This window comes from Oncorhynchus mykiss, chromosome 4, assembly GCF_013265735.2.
Source record: "Oncorhynchus mykiss isolate Arlee chromosome 4, USDA_OmykA_1.1, whole genome shotgun sequence".
Classification (NCBI taxonomy): Eukaryota; Metazoa; Chordata; class Actinopteri; order Salmoniformes; family Salmonidae; genus Oncorhynchus; species Oncorhynchus mykiss.
The window spans coordinates 21119854-21136157 of record NC_048568.1 but is presented as its reverse complement, the minus strand read 5'-3'; the positions used below and the strand labels follow the sequence as shown (position 1 = coordinate 21136157).

At 42.2% G+C, this 16304-nt stretch overlaps 1 protein-coding gene across 5 annotated transcripts in view; it reads left to right on the top strand.

Annotated features, from left to right (window-relative positions):
* The window catches only part of LOC110522288 (CD2-associated protein), a 100591-nt gene that overhangs the window by 36369 nt on the left and 47918 nt on the right, over positions 1 to 16304 (top strand). For 2 of the 5 annotated variants that reach the window (XM_036975867.1, XM_021600553.2), the window contains exons 2-6: positions 4051 to 4208; positions 12743 to 12917; positions 13866 to 13966; positions 15501 to 15621; positions 15872 to 16053. In XM_036975867.1, coding sequence (XP_036831762.1) covers positions 4155 to 4208; positions 12743 to 12917; positions 13866 to 13966; positions 15501 to 15621; positions 15872 to 16053 — 633 coding nt within the window. In that variant the 5' untranslated portion in view covers positions 4051 to 4154. Of the gene's footprint in view, positions 1 to 4047; positions 4209 to 4645; positions 4793 to 11790; positions 11900 to 12742; positions 12918 to 13865; positions 13967 to 15500; positions 15622 to 15871; positions 16054 to 16304 lie in introns of those variants that run through there. The other 3 variants (XM_021600552.2, XM_021600556.2, XM_021600555.2) reach the window with 3 other exon arrangements.

Genomic DNA, 16304 nt, shown 5'->3' with positions numbered 1-16304 from the left:
CTGGAGGAAACCTGGCACCATCCCTATGGTGAAGCGTGGTGGTGGCGGCAGCATCATGCTGTAGGGATGTTTTTCAGTGGCAGAGACTGGGAGACTAGTCAGGATCGAGGGAAAGATGAACGGAGCAAAGTACAGAGAGATCCTTGATGAAAACCTACTCCAGAGCACTCAGGACCTCCGACTGGGGGCGAAGGTTCACCTTCCAACAGGACAATGACCCTAAGTACACAGCCAAGACAATGCAAGAGTGGCTTCGGGACAAGTCTCTGAATGTCCTTGAGTGGCCCAGCCAGAGCCTGGACTTAAACCCGATCGAACATCTCTGGAAAGCCCTGGAAATAGCAGTGCTGCGATGCTCCCCGTCCAACCTGACAGAGCTTGAGAGGATCTGCGGGTGTTCCAAGCTTGAAGCCCAACCCAAGAAGACTCAAGTCTGTAATCGCTGCCAAAGGTGCTTCAAAAAAGTACTGAACAAAGGGTCTGAATACTTATAGAAGTGTGATATTTCAGGTTTTTTTTTTTTTTGCAAACATTTCTAAAAACCTGTTTTTGCTTTGTCATTATGGGGTATTATGTGTAGATTGATGAGGGGGGAAACAACTGTTTAATCCATTTTAGAATGAGGCTTTAATGTCAAGGTGTCTGAATACTTTCTGAATGCACTGTATGTAATGGGGAATTGTTAGACACTAACAATCAAACGCAAACAATTCACACAATGAAGTTATGAAACAATGATGTGCACAGATTTGCAGGTTGAGACTGCCTTCGGCAGAGAAACGTGCATTCTGCATCTTAGCCACACTCGCCTCGGCAATGGATTAAAAGATCTGCGTGGTCAATCGAATGTCTGCAGTGGCCGTACAGAATTTACTGTAATACCGCCTCTGCAGAAGCCAGGGCATTCATACCTCTTTCATTTCACGTAACAGAGTAGAGCTCTTGTGAAGGATGTTGTCAAGGAACTGAGTTTGTGTTTATACAGGACCCCTCCACCACCACCTACCACCATCCAGTTATGTCAATGCGGAGCTATACTGAGGCCTACACATTGGTACAACATTTTGGAAGCACACGGAAATGTGAGAGCTCGATTTGGTCGATTTGGTCTCTGCGTGCCTGTGGAGGCTCCTCAATTGCATGGACCAAAAACTATCTTGACATATCAAACCACAGTAAAAGTAAGTGCTAATGGTAAACGTCCACCATTGTCCCCTTTCCCAAGAAAGACTAGCCTCGCTCTCTCAACAACCATACGCCTTTTGCACTGACCTTTCTTGTGATGAAGGCCCTGCAGCAGCTAGTCAAGGCCCATATCACGTTTGTGGCATGTGCTCTTCTGGATCCCCTCCAGTTTGCATACCGCAGCTAAAGGACGACGCCAAGCTGTTCTTGATGGTCACCATCCACAGACATCTGGAGGGCAGAAGGGCCTCTGTCAGGTTCTTATTTGTGGACTTCTCATCTGCATTTAGCATCATGCAGTCTGCCATCCTCGCCAGAACTTGTCTCGCAGTTCAATCACGACCACGGCCACAGAGAGTCTATGCCAATACTAAGACACGCTACTCGCTTGCGCTGGTTCACCACGGTGTGTACGGTCACCTTTTTTTATTCTCTACACCAATGCCTGTCAGAGTGGCCATACCAACCTCCATCTTGTGAAGTTTGCCACAGTTTGACACAGTCCTCTCACTCCTCTCAGACCACCAGGACTTCATTGACAGGTGGGACTGCGCTGCTGGAGTTGAATGTCTCCAACATGAAGGAAATGGTTGTCAGCATTAGGAGGAAGCCAGGATGGACCCGGTGATCATCCAGGGTGAGGTGGACATTGTGGACAAGTATAAATATATTGCTGCCATCTTTGATAACACCCTGAAGGTTGAGCAAAACCGATGCTGTCATTTATTATTAAAAAATATATATATTTTTAAACCTTTTTTATTTAACAAGGCACCACCTCCAAGCCATTGTGAAATGCTCTAAGATCGCCAGGGTGCCTCTCAGATGTCTGGCCTCATTCTTTGAGAAGCAGGCCAGGAGGAAGGCCCATGATATCCTGGGGGACAGCACCCATGTCCTCGACACGCAGTTCCAACTGCTCCCCCTTTGACGCTGCCTGTCTCAAGTGCCCCACCAATGGGCACAGGGCCTCATATTTTGTGCCCGAGGCTATCTTCCTCGTTAAGAGGACCATTAACGAAGACCTAGGGATTATTCTAGACATAGTTTAGTAAGAACTGTAGCAACCACGGTCGTTTAGTTTCATAAATTGCACCATGCACTTATAACTGTTGCCTTAAATGTTTTATTTATTTTATTAAAAATTATACTGTCAGTCTGTGTGTGTTTATCCTGTCTGAAGCACCCTTTCCATCCCTGAGTAAATGTCCCCTTGGGGATTAATAAAGTTCTATTGTAAAACAGTTACACATGTCAAAATGGGGGATTTACTGTACTTATTGAAGTGGTGGGGTTACTCTTTGCTGAACACAAACTCCAGATTGTAGCTTTAAGTAAACTACATTGTTTATATACACATTTTTTGACTCATACTTAATCAAATAACTGTTTTACAAAAAATCTGTACAATAGGTGTAAGCAATGGTCCTAGTCAATAATTAACGTTACCTGCACAGCACACTCATTGACTATACATTAGAATTGGCTTATTATCATTATCAAAATGAGGGTTCTCATTACCAAAACTGACCTAAACATGAGTCGATAATGAGAAATTTGTGTTTCGGTAATGAGGCCCTTACCTCAATCTGCAAGTAATGGGAGTAGTGGGGCGGTAGCGTAGCCTAGTGGTTAGAGCGTTGGACTAGTAACCGAAAGGTTGCAAGATCGAATCCCAGAGCTGACGAGGTACACTGTTCCTAGGCCCCCATTGAAAATAACTGACTTGCCTAGTAGAATAAAGGTTTAAATACAAAAAAAATACAAAAAAACAATTGAACACAAAGCCCATGGTTCTCAGAGTTTTTTCCAATTTGTTTGAGCTTTTTAGTAATTCCGGTAATGTGTTGTAAATGGGGTGTTTGAGAATAAGATCCTCATTCTGAAAGCATATAAGTGAAATAATGAAATAAAAGTATGCTCATGTAAGGACTTCTCCTCTAGATTATGCATCATGGGTGAATTAAACCAAATTATTGGAGATTTTACAGCAACTTCAAAAAGTGTTACGGTAATGAGAAACATGTCCAGAGACAGTTTTTACGCAATAAATATGACGGTTTATTTTAAACTTCAACTAGTAAACAGTTTTTATCATTTATGGACAAACTACAGCAACATATTTAGTTTTATTCAGATAAATTAGGTTTTTCTAAAGGAACATTTTTATAAAATGACCGAATTTAATCATGCACCACAACTCTTTGTTACTGCCATGGTTAAAACTAGTTTCACGAGAATCACCCAATTTAGAGACTTCATATCATAGTAGGTATGCTTTGTTGTTTGATCCATCCCTGTTTTCTCAAATAACTCTTTGCTTTCAATTCACACACTTGTAGCCTGAAATGCAAAAACATTCTTCAAATGCAACATGTTCGGGCTCTCTAGTGGCGCAGCGGTCTAAAGCAGTGCATCTCAGTGCTAGAGGTGTCACGATTCGATTCCAGGCTGTATCACAACCGGCCGTGATTGGGAGTCCCATAGGTTGGCACACAATTGGCCCAAGGTCGTCCGGGTTAGGGTTTGGCTGGGGTAGGCCGTCATTGTAAATAAGAATTTGTTCTTAACTGAGTTGCCTAGTTAAATAAAAAAGAAAATACATTTTAACAAGCATGCAGGTATGATCAATGTCATTGAGTGAAGTGTCTGCACATTTGCAGGCTTCAGGACTGTCATACCTCTACATGTCATGACAATGTGTCCAGCGATCTCTGTTTTGTTATATTGGTAACTCCCTCTCTCTCCCCCCACTCCCTCTCTCTCCCCCCACTCCCTCTCTCTCCCCCCACTCCCTCTCTCTCCCCCCTCCCTCAATATCTCCCGCCCTCTCTCCCTCCCGCCCTACCTCCTTCTCTCCAGTAGAGGTTGTGGTTGAGTATGAGTATGATGCCCTCCATGAAGATGAGCTGACCCTAAGGCTGGGAGACGTGATCAGGAATGTCCGCAGGATCGAGGAGGAGGGATGGATGGAGGGAGACCTCAACGGGAAGAGAGGACTCTTCCCTGACAACTTCGTCAAGGTGATTTAGAGCCTCTCCCCATGTTAAACAATATTGAGACACTGACCCAAAACAACTTCCGGGTTGACAGGTACACTAACAGTATTATAATATATGCCATTTAGCAGGCACTTATTTTATCCAAAGTGACATAAGGGTGGTCCTGGGAATTGAACCTGCTATCTTGGCGTTGCAAGCTCCATGCTTTACCAACTACAGAGTACTGGTTGCACACTTGGGACTTGTAAACCCTAGTGCACAATGAAATCTGGTGTTTCCGTTGAAGACATGTGTACACTTCTCTTTCTAATATGAAATGGAGTTGTCATGGTACTCATTGCAAATTCTAAGTCACGCTAGTAGTAGAATGTTGTGATGAAGTCACAGAGAGCGGCTGCTCTTCCCTCGTCCCTCCCTCCTGGCTGTAATCCAGAGTAGTGAGATAGGAAGTCTGGCAGCTTTGAGGAGGGATATCTCGCTGTACTGAACTGAACTGAACTTTGCTCCCGGACACTGAGACTAGTTTTCTTCCTCTATAAGTTCTTCTATGACTGTCTGAGACTAAAAGTTCTTCCCAGGAAATCATGTCTGAGTTGGAGGAGTCGGTAAGAGATTTACTCGTCTTTACTAAACGTCAACATGACAGGGTTCTTTGAGGTGTGTATTATAATCAACAACTGATCTTTGCCAGCGGAGGTCTTGATGTTTTGGGTGTTGGCGGTGCTGTCACAGTTTGCACTTCTGACACCTCAGAGGCTTAAATCTGTTTGTTTGGCTCTCCAAGGAGAGGAGGGAGAAAAGGAAAGAAACTCCTTTTCTCCATATGTGATTGTTGGAAATAGCAGCCAATTATGCAAGAAAAGTTAGGCATTTTTTGTGTCTGATACATTTGCTGTTTGTTCAGCTTCACCACAGTGAGTTGTACAAGTCAGCGTTACTCTTAGAAAGTGTTGTTGTTTCTGAGAATGGCTGGTTCTCTCTTGGGACAGAGCTGAGAGTCATCCAGAGGAGGATGTGTCTCCTTCTCTCTCCCCAATCTCAGCAGTCTGGCTCCTCCCGAGGACTCTCACCTCCTTGCCGTCACTCTTGACTTGATGGTCTTTATTTTATGGATTGAATGAATCTTAAAATAGTTTTATAGTTCAGGAGTCAGGACTCTGGTCGGGATGCTGGTCTCTGTCCTGTTACATTAGTAAAAAAAAGTGAAATGTGTTGTTTTACAGGGTCAGCTATAGTAGTACGGCACCCCTGAAGCAAATTAGCGTTAAGTGCCTTGCTCAAGGGCACATCGGTACATTTTTCACCTTGTCAACTCGGGTATTCAAATTCGGATACTGGCCCAGCGCTTTAACCGCTAGGCTACCTGCCGCCCATAAGGTAGAGAAGAGACTTGCTGTCCAGTGTGAGAAGCAGCCAGTCAGCAGGACACACACAGCATTCCTGTCTGTCTCCTCTTCCTCTGCTGTGAAAATACCCAGTCAGCATGTGTGAACCAGGAAGCGGATGGAGCGGGGATCAGCAGGGGTGAAAGTAGGTTTAATTTCTTACTGGTACGGGACACCCAGATAAATAAAAACAATGTTGGACTTTTGACTGGAGCAGGGGTCGAAGGCACTGCATCTCAGTGGAAGAGGCGTCACTACAGTCCCTGGTACGAATCTAGGCTGTATCATATCCGGCCGTGATTGGAAGTCCCATAGGGTGACGCACAATTGGCCCAGTGTCGTCCAGTTTTGGCCAGGGTAGGCCATCATTGTAACTAAGAATTTGTTCTTAACGGACTTGCCTAGTTAAATAAAGGTTACATTTTAAAAAACAACAACATACAAAAGGGGAGACACAAATACAATATGTGACCGACCGACTCGATTTGGCCTTATGTAGCAAATTTTTTAATTGTGTTTTTATTTATTTTTTATTACGTTGGATAGAAGTGGAGACTCGGAAATAGAAAATTGTATATCATACACTACAGTTGAGGAACAATGGGAAAGTAATTCTGCTTTGAAAGTTGATCAACTTGTAACCTTACTTTTGAGAAAATGACCCATGAAGGTTTTGTACCTACTGGAGAGCTCTTTGTCTACACCCATTCAGCATCTTTATACTATACTACTATACTATACTACAGGTGTGTTTGTAAATGTAATCTGGGATGCCAGAGTGTGCTCTGGGTATTCGTAGACTGAGTGTTGTCAGATTGGCCGTTTGTAAATTCAGAACGTTTCGCTCTCGGAGCGTTCAGAGCTCACACTAGACGCTCTGGCTGAAAGGTAGGGTTGATCCAAGCGTCCTGGCCTAACGGCAGTCAAGCACCCAGGCTGACTGGCTAACGTTGGCTAGCTTGCTAGTGACTTCCAGGCACAAATGAGAGAACAGCTCACTCTGACCATTTTACTCGCTCTAGCAGAGCTGGTTAGGCTGTTTTTATGTTATCCAGAGTGTTGGTGACTGCAACTTTGCTGCTGGCAACTATTTAATTAATATTTTTTGCCAATGTTTCCTGACACCGGACATATTCAACAGGTGTTGAGCGTTCGTACATTTTGTGCTCAGACGAGAGTGCTCTGAAATCTGAGTAGATAGCCAAAGCGAATTTACAAGCTACGTCTATCGACAGTTCTCAGTGACATCATAAACATTCTATTGAAATAGTTACTTGCTAGTGGAGTCTTTTGTTTAGACATGTAGCTAGCTAGCTAGCTAAACAATTAACCATAATTCCAACTCATAACATTACTACCCTGCATGAAGGTAGCTCACCAACCAGGTTCAATGTTAGCTAGTTAACATTAGGCTATAACTAGCAATACAAATGGCTCTGAGATTTGAATAATATTACTATACAGATCATACACCTAACGTTAGCTAGCTAGCTAACTTGAAATGAAGATGACTTTCTGACAAAATGAGAAATGTATAATATCTGAAAATGTAGCTTGCTAGACTATCTTACCTGCATATATCAATGGATGCTTCTCCCTCTCTTTCATGGATGCTATTGTTGCCCTTTGAAGATGTAATCCGGAGACAGGTGTTTTATTCAACAGCCTTCTGTGTGTTCCCTTTTTGACTCCGTCTGAATATTTGCAATCAAATGCCAGAATTTTTTCCTTCTCCTTAGCTTTCATACTCAATTCCACAGATTTTTAAAACTCAGTCCTCCAGAAAGTGGAGAGCAATACTTATGGAGATCTACTACATTGTTTTTCAAAAAAGCCACGTTAGAAAGGATTACCTACACATACTGACCAGCTCATATTATAGACCGAAGCGTGCTACATGGCAGACCAATCTGAACTCCTCTCTAGGCATGTCCAGCCCCCTCATTATCTCAACCAATCATGACTAGCGGGAAGGTTCCTTGCTTTTTCCATGGCTAAACCAACTAGGCTTGTAATTTAAGTTGTATTCCTATTTACAGATGGCATACAAGTTTGTTATTAAGGCACATGAAAGTTCACAATGTTCCAGAAGACATTTCTTCCCCCCCCAAAATATTTAGAATTGTATTTTTAAGTTTACGTTCAAGTGGTGCTCCTGTGAAGTAGTGACACGCAACATACGCCTAGTTTTCTGAAAGGATATGACGTCCATCTAACCTGGAGGAGGAAATTATCGTCCAAAAACAAAGAAGAGTGGCACAGACCCAATGATCAAGACGGTGAATATGCACCCTCAGCGGGGATTTGGCCAATGTTCTCCGCTGGTGCAATAGCCATTTGCTTTTTGAACAGTTTTTCTGTGATTAAATTTTTTTAAATTCTGATATGCCTGGCTGGGTCTCTCTGCTTTTCATTGACAGTCACAACTTAACAATCATCTACACTGAACAAAAATATAAATGCAACATGTAAAGTGTTGGTGCCATGTTTCATGAGCTGAAATAAAACATCTCAGAAATGTTCCATACGCACAAAGTTTATTTCTCTCAAATTTTGTATGCAAATTTGTTTACATCCCTGTAAGTGAGCATTTCTCATTTGCCAATATAATCCATCCACCTGACAGGTGTGGTATATGAAGAAGCTGATTAAACAGCATGATCATTACGCAGGTGCACCTTGGAGTATTTCTGTCTGTAATAAAGCCATTTTGTGGGGGAAAAACTCATTCTGATTGGCTGGGCCTGGCTCCCCGGTGGGAGGCCCACCCATGGCGGCACCCCTGCCCAGTCATGTGAAATCCATAGATTAAGGCCTAATTTATTTATTTAATTTGACTGATTTCCTTATAGGAACTGTAATTCAGTAAAATCTTAGAAGTTGTTGTATGTTGAGTTTTATATTTTTGTTGAGTGTATTTGGTAATTTGCAGCTTCAAATCTTGACATGGTTGGACTTTGTGCCTCTTGAACTCCAATAGTAGTTGTTCTTTACAAACTTGCAAGTGGAACAGTAGTCGTCTGTAATATGATCATTTGGTGTAAATTCAGCATGTGAAGACTTTGCAAAGCAAGTTTCAAAAGCAGGTTGCCATAGCTCTCATTTGTTCAGTGAGGTGGATGCCACTAGAGACTGGGAGCGATTCCATAGTGCTTTCTTACAGCGTTCCTGGGAGTTTCTGGCAGAGTGAGTGGAGCGGGCTGTGACTGGCTGACTGGCTGCTGTCCTAGCCCTGCTCAATGGTCTGGGCTGGAGAGGAAAGGAAGCAGGTCTCAACATGAGCAGACAGGTCCACGGAGTAGTAAAGCATACATTCACTCAGAGCATGTACTATATTGTATCAGTTATTATAGTGGTTAATGCTGTGGAAACGTTAAAGCACACAAGGTGAGAGACCTGTGTCAGCAAACTTTTAGTACAGTCGATCAATAGTGTGTTTGTGTAGGAGGAGTCCAGTTGTTGTGAGTTTTTGTATGTTTATGAGGAGTCTGTTAAAGTGCTCTGAGGAGGAATGACCCTGTGTACTTCCTGCTGCTCAGCTCGGGGAATCATAGCGTTTCGGAGGGCGGGAACTACAAAATGGTTGATTCCATCTGGGCAGTTAAAGGGAAACCTTAGCCTACATGAACCTAGCCTTTGGCTGCTTCCCCCCACAACACACTATTCAAATCTTGACATGGTTGGACTTTGTGCCTCTTGAACTCCAATAGTAGTTGATCTTTACAACCTTGCAAGTAGAACAGTAGTCGTCAGTAATATGACTTAACGATTTACTAAACTCAACAATTTACGATGGAGTTGCTTAACAACTAGTGTGGGTGGACTGGAGCGCCGATGTAACATAAGTTACTTTTTAATTCTGCATTGTTGGGAATGGGCTTGTAAGTAAGCATTTCATGGGGAAGTCTTCACCTGTAGTATGTGTTTCATGTGACCCATACATTTTTATTTTAAAATAATGTTTTTATCCAAAACTACTGATTTGGATAATCAGTAGTTTTTGATTAAAACCTAATTTTATGTGAAGTCGGAGCTCCAGTCCGACCACGCTAGTTGCCGCTCAACGGAGTCCCTGCCCAGCAACTGAGTTTAATCTGCTAACATAAACTTAAATGTTAGGGTTAGATAAAGTGAGAGCCTACACATGGTTTGGCCTGTGAAAGTTACTTTACAAGTTCAATATGAAGGCATCAGATATTTTGGCTGTATCAGTTCATGATTGTAGGTTTTGTGTTCAGGGTTGTGGCGATCATGACATTTTCGTCATCTTCTTAAAAAAAAAAAAAATGGCAACCATCATTCTGTAGCTAAAGGTAATGTCAGCCTGTTCATTATGGAAAATATAACAAATGCCTTGTTACTAGACTATTCAAAATCAAATACAAATTCACTGTAATTGTAGGCTAACCATACTCTGTAAGCCACCCTGCACTATTGATAATGATACAGTTCATACTCCAGGGCTATAACTAGAGTGTGTTTAATTTTGGTGCAGCCTATAGGCTAGACCAATTATGTACCAAAGACGACATGAATCTTCAAAAATAAAATAATACATCTGTTGTGCGTAATGTACTAGTAGTAGTCTATTAGGCTATGTATTGTATAATGGGACAATCTTTTTTTTTTTTTTTTTTGCTTGGGCTCGTATAGGCCTATGCATAAACTCTAATATATGTATAGGGGTTCTACATGTGACATCTTAAATGCTTTGTTTTAATCATCACCTTAGAAAGCGCTGTCAATTTAGTTGTTTGGCTTTGAAACCAGATCCACAAAAAACATGTTTTCTACTCAGTTGCAACCTTTTGTTAAATGTCTGTCTTCAAATTGTTCGATCACAATGTAGCATAACGGTGGCTTTTTAAAAGCGTGATACTGTTTTGACAAGTGTTTGATGTGATTTTAGATTGCATGTGCATTGACATCAGAGTGATTAGAGGGACAATACCAGGCCACTGGTGACCTGACTGTCATTAGCGAGTTGGGTACTTACAACACATGTACAGAGCACATACGAGATTTGACTATTGTCATGACCCATGACTGCCGGTGTGGCGCAGGTTTTCTGCTAGGAAAGTGTTTGCGCCGGACAACGTGACCCGGGGAGATTTTAGTTTACTGTCCATTTTGAGAAATTTACCAGACCCATATGCATTGGGTGCATAATCCATCAGGGCGTCCACCCACGGTGCTCAGAAAGACAGAAATCACATTTAGATTATGGTTATTCTTCTTAACAGTACATGCAACTCCTGTAATGAAGCAGCCAATAAACCATCATTTTCAAACATTCACAGGAAAACACTATTCTCAACCACGCACCTGATGAGAGTTGTTTCACATGTGACAGAGATTAAAATCTCTGTTAGAAACTCAGATGCAACTACTAGGATTGTGCCTTTTTGGCTTCTGGACAATGAAAGAAAGTTGATATGAAAAGACCAGGAGAGAAACGGCACATGAGGAAGTCTTTCATAGGTCCAATAGGCTCGGGAAGTAAATTGAAATACATTTGCCAAATTTATATAATTACTCCTGTCTGTACAGAAACAAATAAAATCATTAGTAATACTTCACCAGAAAGCATGACTTAGCCACAGAGGAATCATGGATCATTAGCTTCTTTAAAATGTTTTGCTGTGGATTGTTTCAAATCACAAGCTTGTAAGCCACCACCATGTTTCCTCCAGATGTGACGCTTGGCATTCAGGCCAAAGACCAGAGAATCTTGTTTCTCATGGTCTGAGGCCTTTAGGTGCCTTTTGGCAAACACCAAGTGGGCTGTCATGTGCTTTTTACTGAGTAGTGGCTTCCGTCTGGCCACTACCATAAAGGCCTGATTGGTGGAGTGCTGCAGAGATGCTTGTCCTTCTGCACGGTTCTCCCATCTCCACAGAGGGCCTTGGTCACCTCCCTGACCAAGGCCCTTCTCCCCCGATTGCTCAGTTTGGCCAGATGACCAACTCTTCTTCCATTTAAGAATGATGGATGCTGTCTTCCGTGTTATTGGGGACATTCAATGCTGTAGAAATGTTTTGGTAACCTTACCCAGATCTGTGCCTCAACACAATCCTGTCTCGGAGCTCTACGGACAATTCTTTCAACCTCATGGCCTGGTTTTTGCTCTGACATACACGGTCAACTGTGGGATCTTATATAGACAGGTGTGTGCCTTTTCCAAATCATGTCCAATTAATTTAATTTTCCACAGGTGGACTCCAACCATGTTGTAGAAACATCTCATGGATGACCAATGGAAACAGGGTGCGCCTGAGCTTAATTTCAAGTCTCTTAGCAAAGGCTTTGAATGCTTATGAGACTAAGGTATTTCGATTTGTTTTTTATAAATTTGCTAACATTTCTGAATACTCCATAATTATAGAGCAAATACATGTTGTGTGTAGATTGAGGATTTTTGTTGTTGTATTTAATCCATTTTAGAATACGGCTGTAATGTAACAAAATGTGGAAAAAGTCAAGGGTCTGAATACTTTACAAATGCACTGTATGTGTGAAGATAATGTGTCTTGCATATAATTAACATTTTAGACAGGAAAGGGAGGGGTGTGTGGCTAAGATATAGGCGAGTCTCTCTCCAGAATGGTTCAGCTGTCTCCCGCCAATTCTTGTGCAGTCATTGTTTCATTGTGTGAATTGTTTGCCCTTTGTTTGTTTGTTTTGATCAATTCCCCATTTCACCAGAAAGTAAACGGACGTAATGGGGAATTGATAAAAAGAGAAACTCAAGTCTAGACAGAATTGCAGGCAGACAGACGACTGAGTAGAAAGAACCTGAATTTGTATGTTTTTGTCATCTTTATGTATTTTCACTTAGTTGACAATGGAATTTATTGGCCTACTGCTGCATTGGTCTATAGGCTATGAGTTCCATGCCCTAATGCCTTTAGCTGACTATAGATCTCGGTGTATCAATGTGTCCACTTGACAGAGGCCGGTGCTCTCACTTTAGTTGAATTTTAACTTTCAGATCATTTTAATTCAGATTTTTATGATTAGACACGTGACAATGATTTTGAGAAACAGAAACGTTATTGAAATGGAACTGTTCCACAAAAATGTGCAACTGTTCCTCTTGTAATATAGCTGAAATGAATCATTGTCCTCTCTGCTGTGTGTGTGTGTGTGTGTGTGTGTGTGTGGTGGCAGGAGGTAAAGGAGCCCAAGGAGGTGAACGTGACAAAGGAGGAGGCCGAGGAGGAGCTGCCCCAGCGGAGAGAGAAGAGTGCAGGGAACGTGGCCAACCTGGTCCAGAGGATGAGCACCTACGGCATCCCAGCTGGGGGCTTCCAGCCACACTCACAGCCCCGTGGACTCAAGAAGAGTAAGTTGTGTGTGTGTGTGTGTGTGTGTGTGTGCTGGCTGTGCTTTCATATTTATAATCACATGTTGTCTCCACCAAAGCACTAACTGAATCACTAGGAAGAATGCCCAGGGTCTTCCATTCATTTCTGTGGACTTAATCTACCATAGGCTAAAGCCTGCTGCACACAGAGGGAACCAACACATGTAACTCTCAGAATAAACTGCTTTCAATTCATGTTTCCCAACACTGTGGGAGGAAGGAAATCAGATGTCTGTCCTCTGAATTGTGTCAAATGTATTAAAAGGATTGTAGGTGCATTCTGGATATAGCCTATATTCCCTGCTGCTGTATTTGCATGTCTGTCTGCTAGTCATGGAGGCTTTTCTTCCACATTGAGCCTTTGTATAGCATACACACATTCTCTTGTGTGACATTGGTGAATAGAACTTGATTGACTTGATGTGTCAACAGCAGCAGGGTTACATGAAGGTCAAGTCTCTATTGAAATGCAGCATTAAAGTGGAGATGACGAACTTCTGATAATCACGTTTGTCTCTGCAGGAAACTGCCACTAGCCCATGCCTCCTCCAATCCAATGTTTTTAGATTTGTAGGAAGAAGTGAATGAGTGTACCCTTCAGAAGAAAGGAGATATTATTGGGACTCAACAGCCTCTGTGTGCAGCTGTGCTTGTTCAGAGGGGCGTGTCCTGCCACAGGAGCACCTTGCTGAAAAGTCCCATAGTGCTCCTATCAGGAGAGGAGTGTTCTCCTCCACTTCCTGGATCCAGACACCCTTCCCACACTGCCCTCATGCACACCAGGGTGTGTAAACACATCATAAACAAACACCCGTGCACGCGCTTCCAGGATGTTGACGCCATTAGCCGACCCATTGAGCAGCGAATGGACTGGTGTAACTGGTGTTCCCAGCCTTCTCAGGCTCCTGTCTTTTGTTGTTGTTGCAGTGTCTAAGAAGCGGCAGTGCAAGGCGCTGTTTGATTACATGCCCCAGAACGAGGATGAGCTCGAACTGAAGATGGGGGATACCATCGACATCGATGAGGAGGTGAGGCTAGTGCTTCGTTACACTGCCCGAAATGTTGCTATTTACATATGCTGCTCGTAATGACTTTCCTGCATTGGGTTACCTTACCTGTGCTTTATTAAATGTATTAGACACATTTTTCTGTTTAGAGTTGATTTATCTGTTGAAGTTGTAGAAGTTAGGATTGCATGGGAGACTAACTTACAGCCTAATGGTGTTTACACATGACCATATTTACATTGGATGCAAATCCTAACTCACAGATAATAGTTCTTTGGGTAGAGCTGAGCGATTAACAACATTTTTGTTGTGTTCCGCTTTTTGGACAACTAATTGATCTGTTCAATTATTGTAATTCCTTTTAGTTTTTAGTCAGCTCAATGCACCATTTTCTCTAGACATAAATTACATCAGAGCAGCTCACATATTGCTGCACCTGTACATAGCCCACCTATAATTTAGCCCAAACAACTACCTCTTTCCCTACTGTATTTATTTTATTTTTTTATTTATTTTGCTCCTTTGCACCCCATTATTTCTATCTCTACCTTGCACATTCTTCCACGGCAAATCTACCATTCCAGTGTTTTACTTGCTATATTGTATTTACTTTGCCACCATGGCCTTTTTGCCTTTACCTCCCTTATCTCACCTCATTTGCTCACATCGTATATAGACTTGTTTCTACTGTATTATTGACTGTATGTTTGTTTTACTCCATGTGTAACTCTGTGTCGTTGTATGTGTCGAACTGCTTTGCTTTATCTTGGCCAGTTCGCAATTGTAAATTAGAACTTGTTCTCAACTTGCCTACCTGGTTAAATAAAGGTGAAATAATAAATAAACAAACATCAAGCCAAAACTGTAGTTAGTTGTAGTTTCCAACAGGCCAATATTCTGCATAGTAGAAAACGTGGTAATTAACTACAATGACCATAAACTATTGCACACCTACTTGCCCAGTCTGTGTGGGGCAAAACACTGAGGGGATAGAGAGCAGTTGCTTCGTGAGGTATCTCTACCTGAAAATACATGATCTAAGTGATTGATAGTTGGGATTCAGCAGTCATAAAAGTATACCTTATTTACTTTGAACGACTAAAAAGGGGATTTTGACAGACAGCATAGCCAGCAGCTCTGTAGAGATGGGTGACTTGGAATTAAATAAAACAAGTCATCAAATAAAACAAATGTAATATACACAACAACTGAAATATAAGTCATGTGAATAAACGATGGTTAATACGTGCAGTAATGGGCAGTAATGGGCAGTAATGGGCAGTCACTACCATCATGGGATTTTTCTTCATTGTTTTATGTGTTACAGCATTTAACCCACATAATACAGAATTAATTGAATGTTTAAAAACAGAATCAAAACAAATAAAAAAATGTGGTTATTTTTTTATAACCAAACCGACCTAAAAAAAAAAGCACTATCGCTCAGCACTAACCTTAGGCTAATGTTGGAACTTGGTGATGTATATGGTATATTATTCTAAGGTGATTAGATGTGTACATCAGGTATTCAGAGGGCTCTGATTGGTTGTTCCAGGTAGAGGAAGGCTGGTGGAGTGGAACCATGAACGGAAAATCAGGACTGTTCCCCTCCAACTTTGTCAAAGAGATTGAGACGAACGAAGATGAAGAAACAAACGAATTAACAGATGAAACTGGTAATAATGGAGCTAACGGAGCGTCACTCATGTTCAATCAGAGCATGCCATAACAAGTTAGAGCTGCTAAAGGATTGAGTTTTTTTTTTTTGAGGGTTCTGTTTGTATTATTGTGTCTAGGTAAGAGGCTATAGTGCCTGTCTTTGTGTATGTGGGCGAGCGTGTGTGTTCTTCTCATGCGCCTATGCACGTGCACGTGTTTCTGCACGTTTTTGTTTTGTTCACATTTTACATTGTGTTCTTCCCACAGACGTTAGCGGTAAAGAAGCTCTGCTTCTCCCCAGCCCCCCCATCCACCCCTCTCCAGGCAACGGAGTGATCGCCCAGCCCAAGAAGATCCGGGGGGTGGGCTTCGGGGACATCTTCAGGGAAGGTTCAGTCAAGCTGAAGGTCCGCCTGCCCAGCTCAGAGGGAGAAGAGAAGAAAGACAAAGTAAGTGAGCTGAGCCAGGACTGAGAGATGCCTGTCTGAGAACTCACTTACAGGGTGTCATGGACCTCAACAGGTCCCGATAAGGCTTAAATACTTCCCCTTAAAATAGGCCAAAGTCCTCTGAGAACTAATTCACAATTGAGAGGAAGATGGGCATGCTTTTTAAATGTCCAAAAAGTTTCCAACTGTCATATGTTACATAATAAGTATAAAACTAGTAAGGAATGTGGTGGGGAAAAAGTACCCAATTG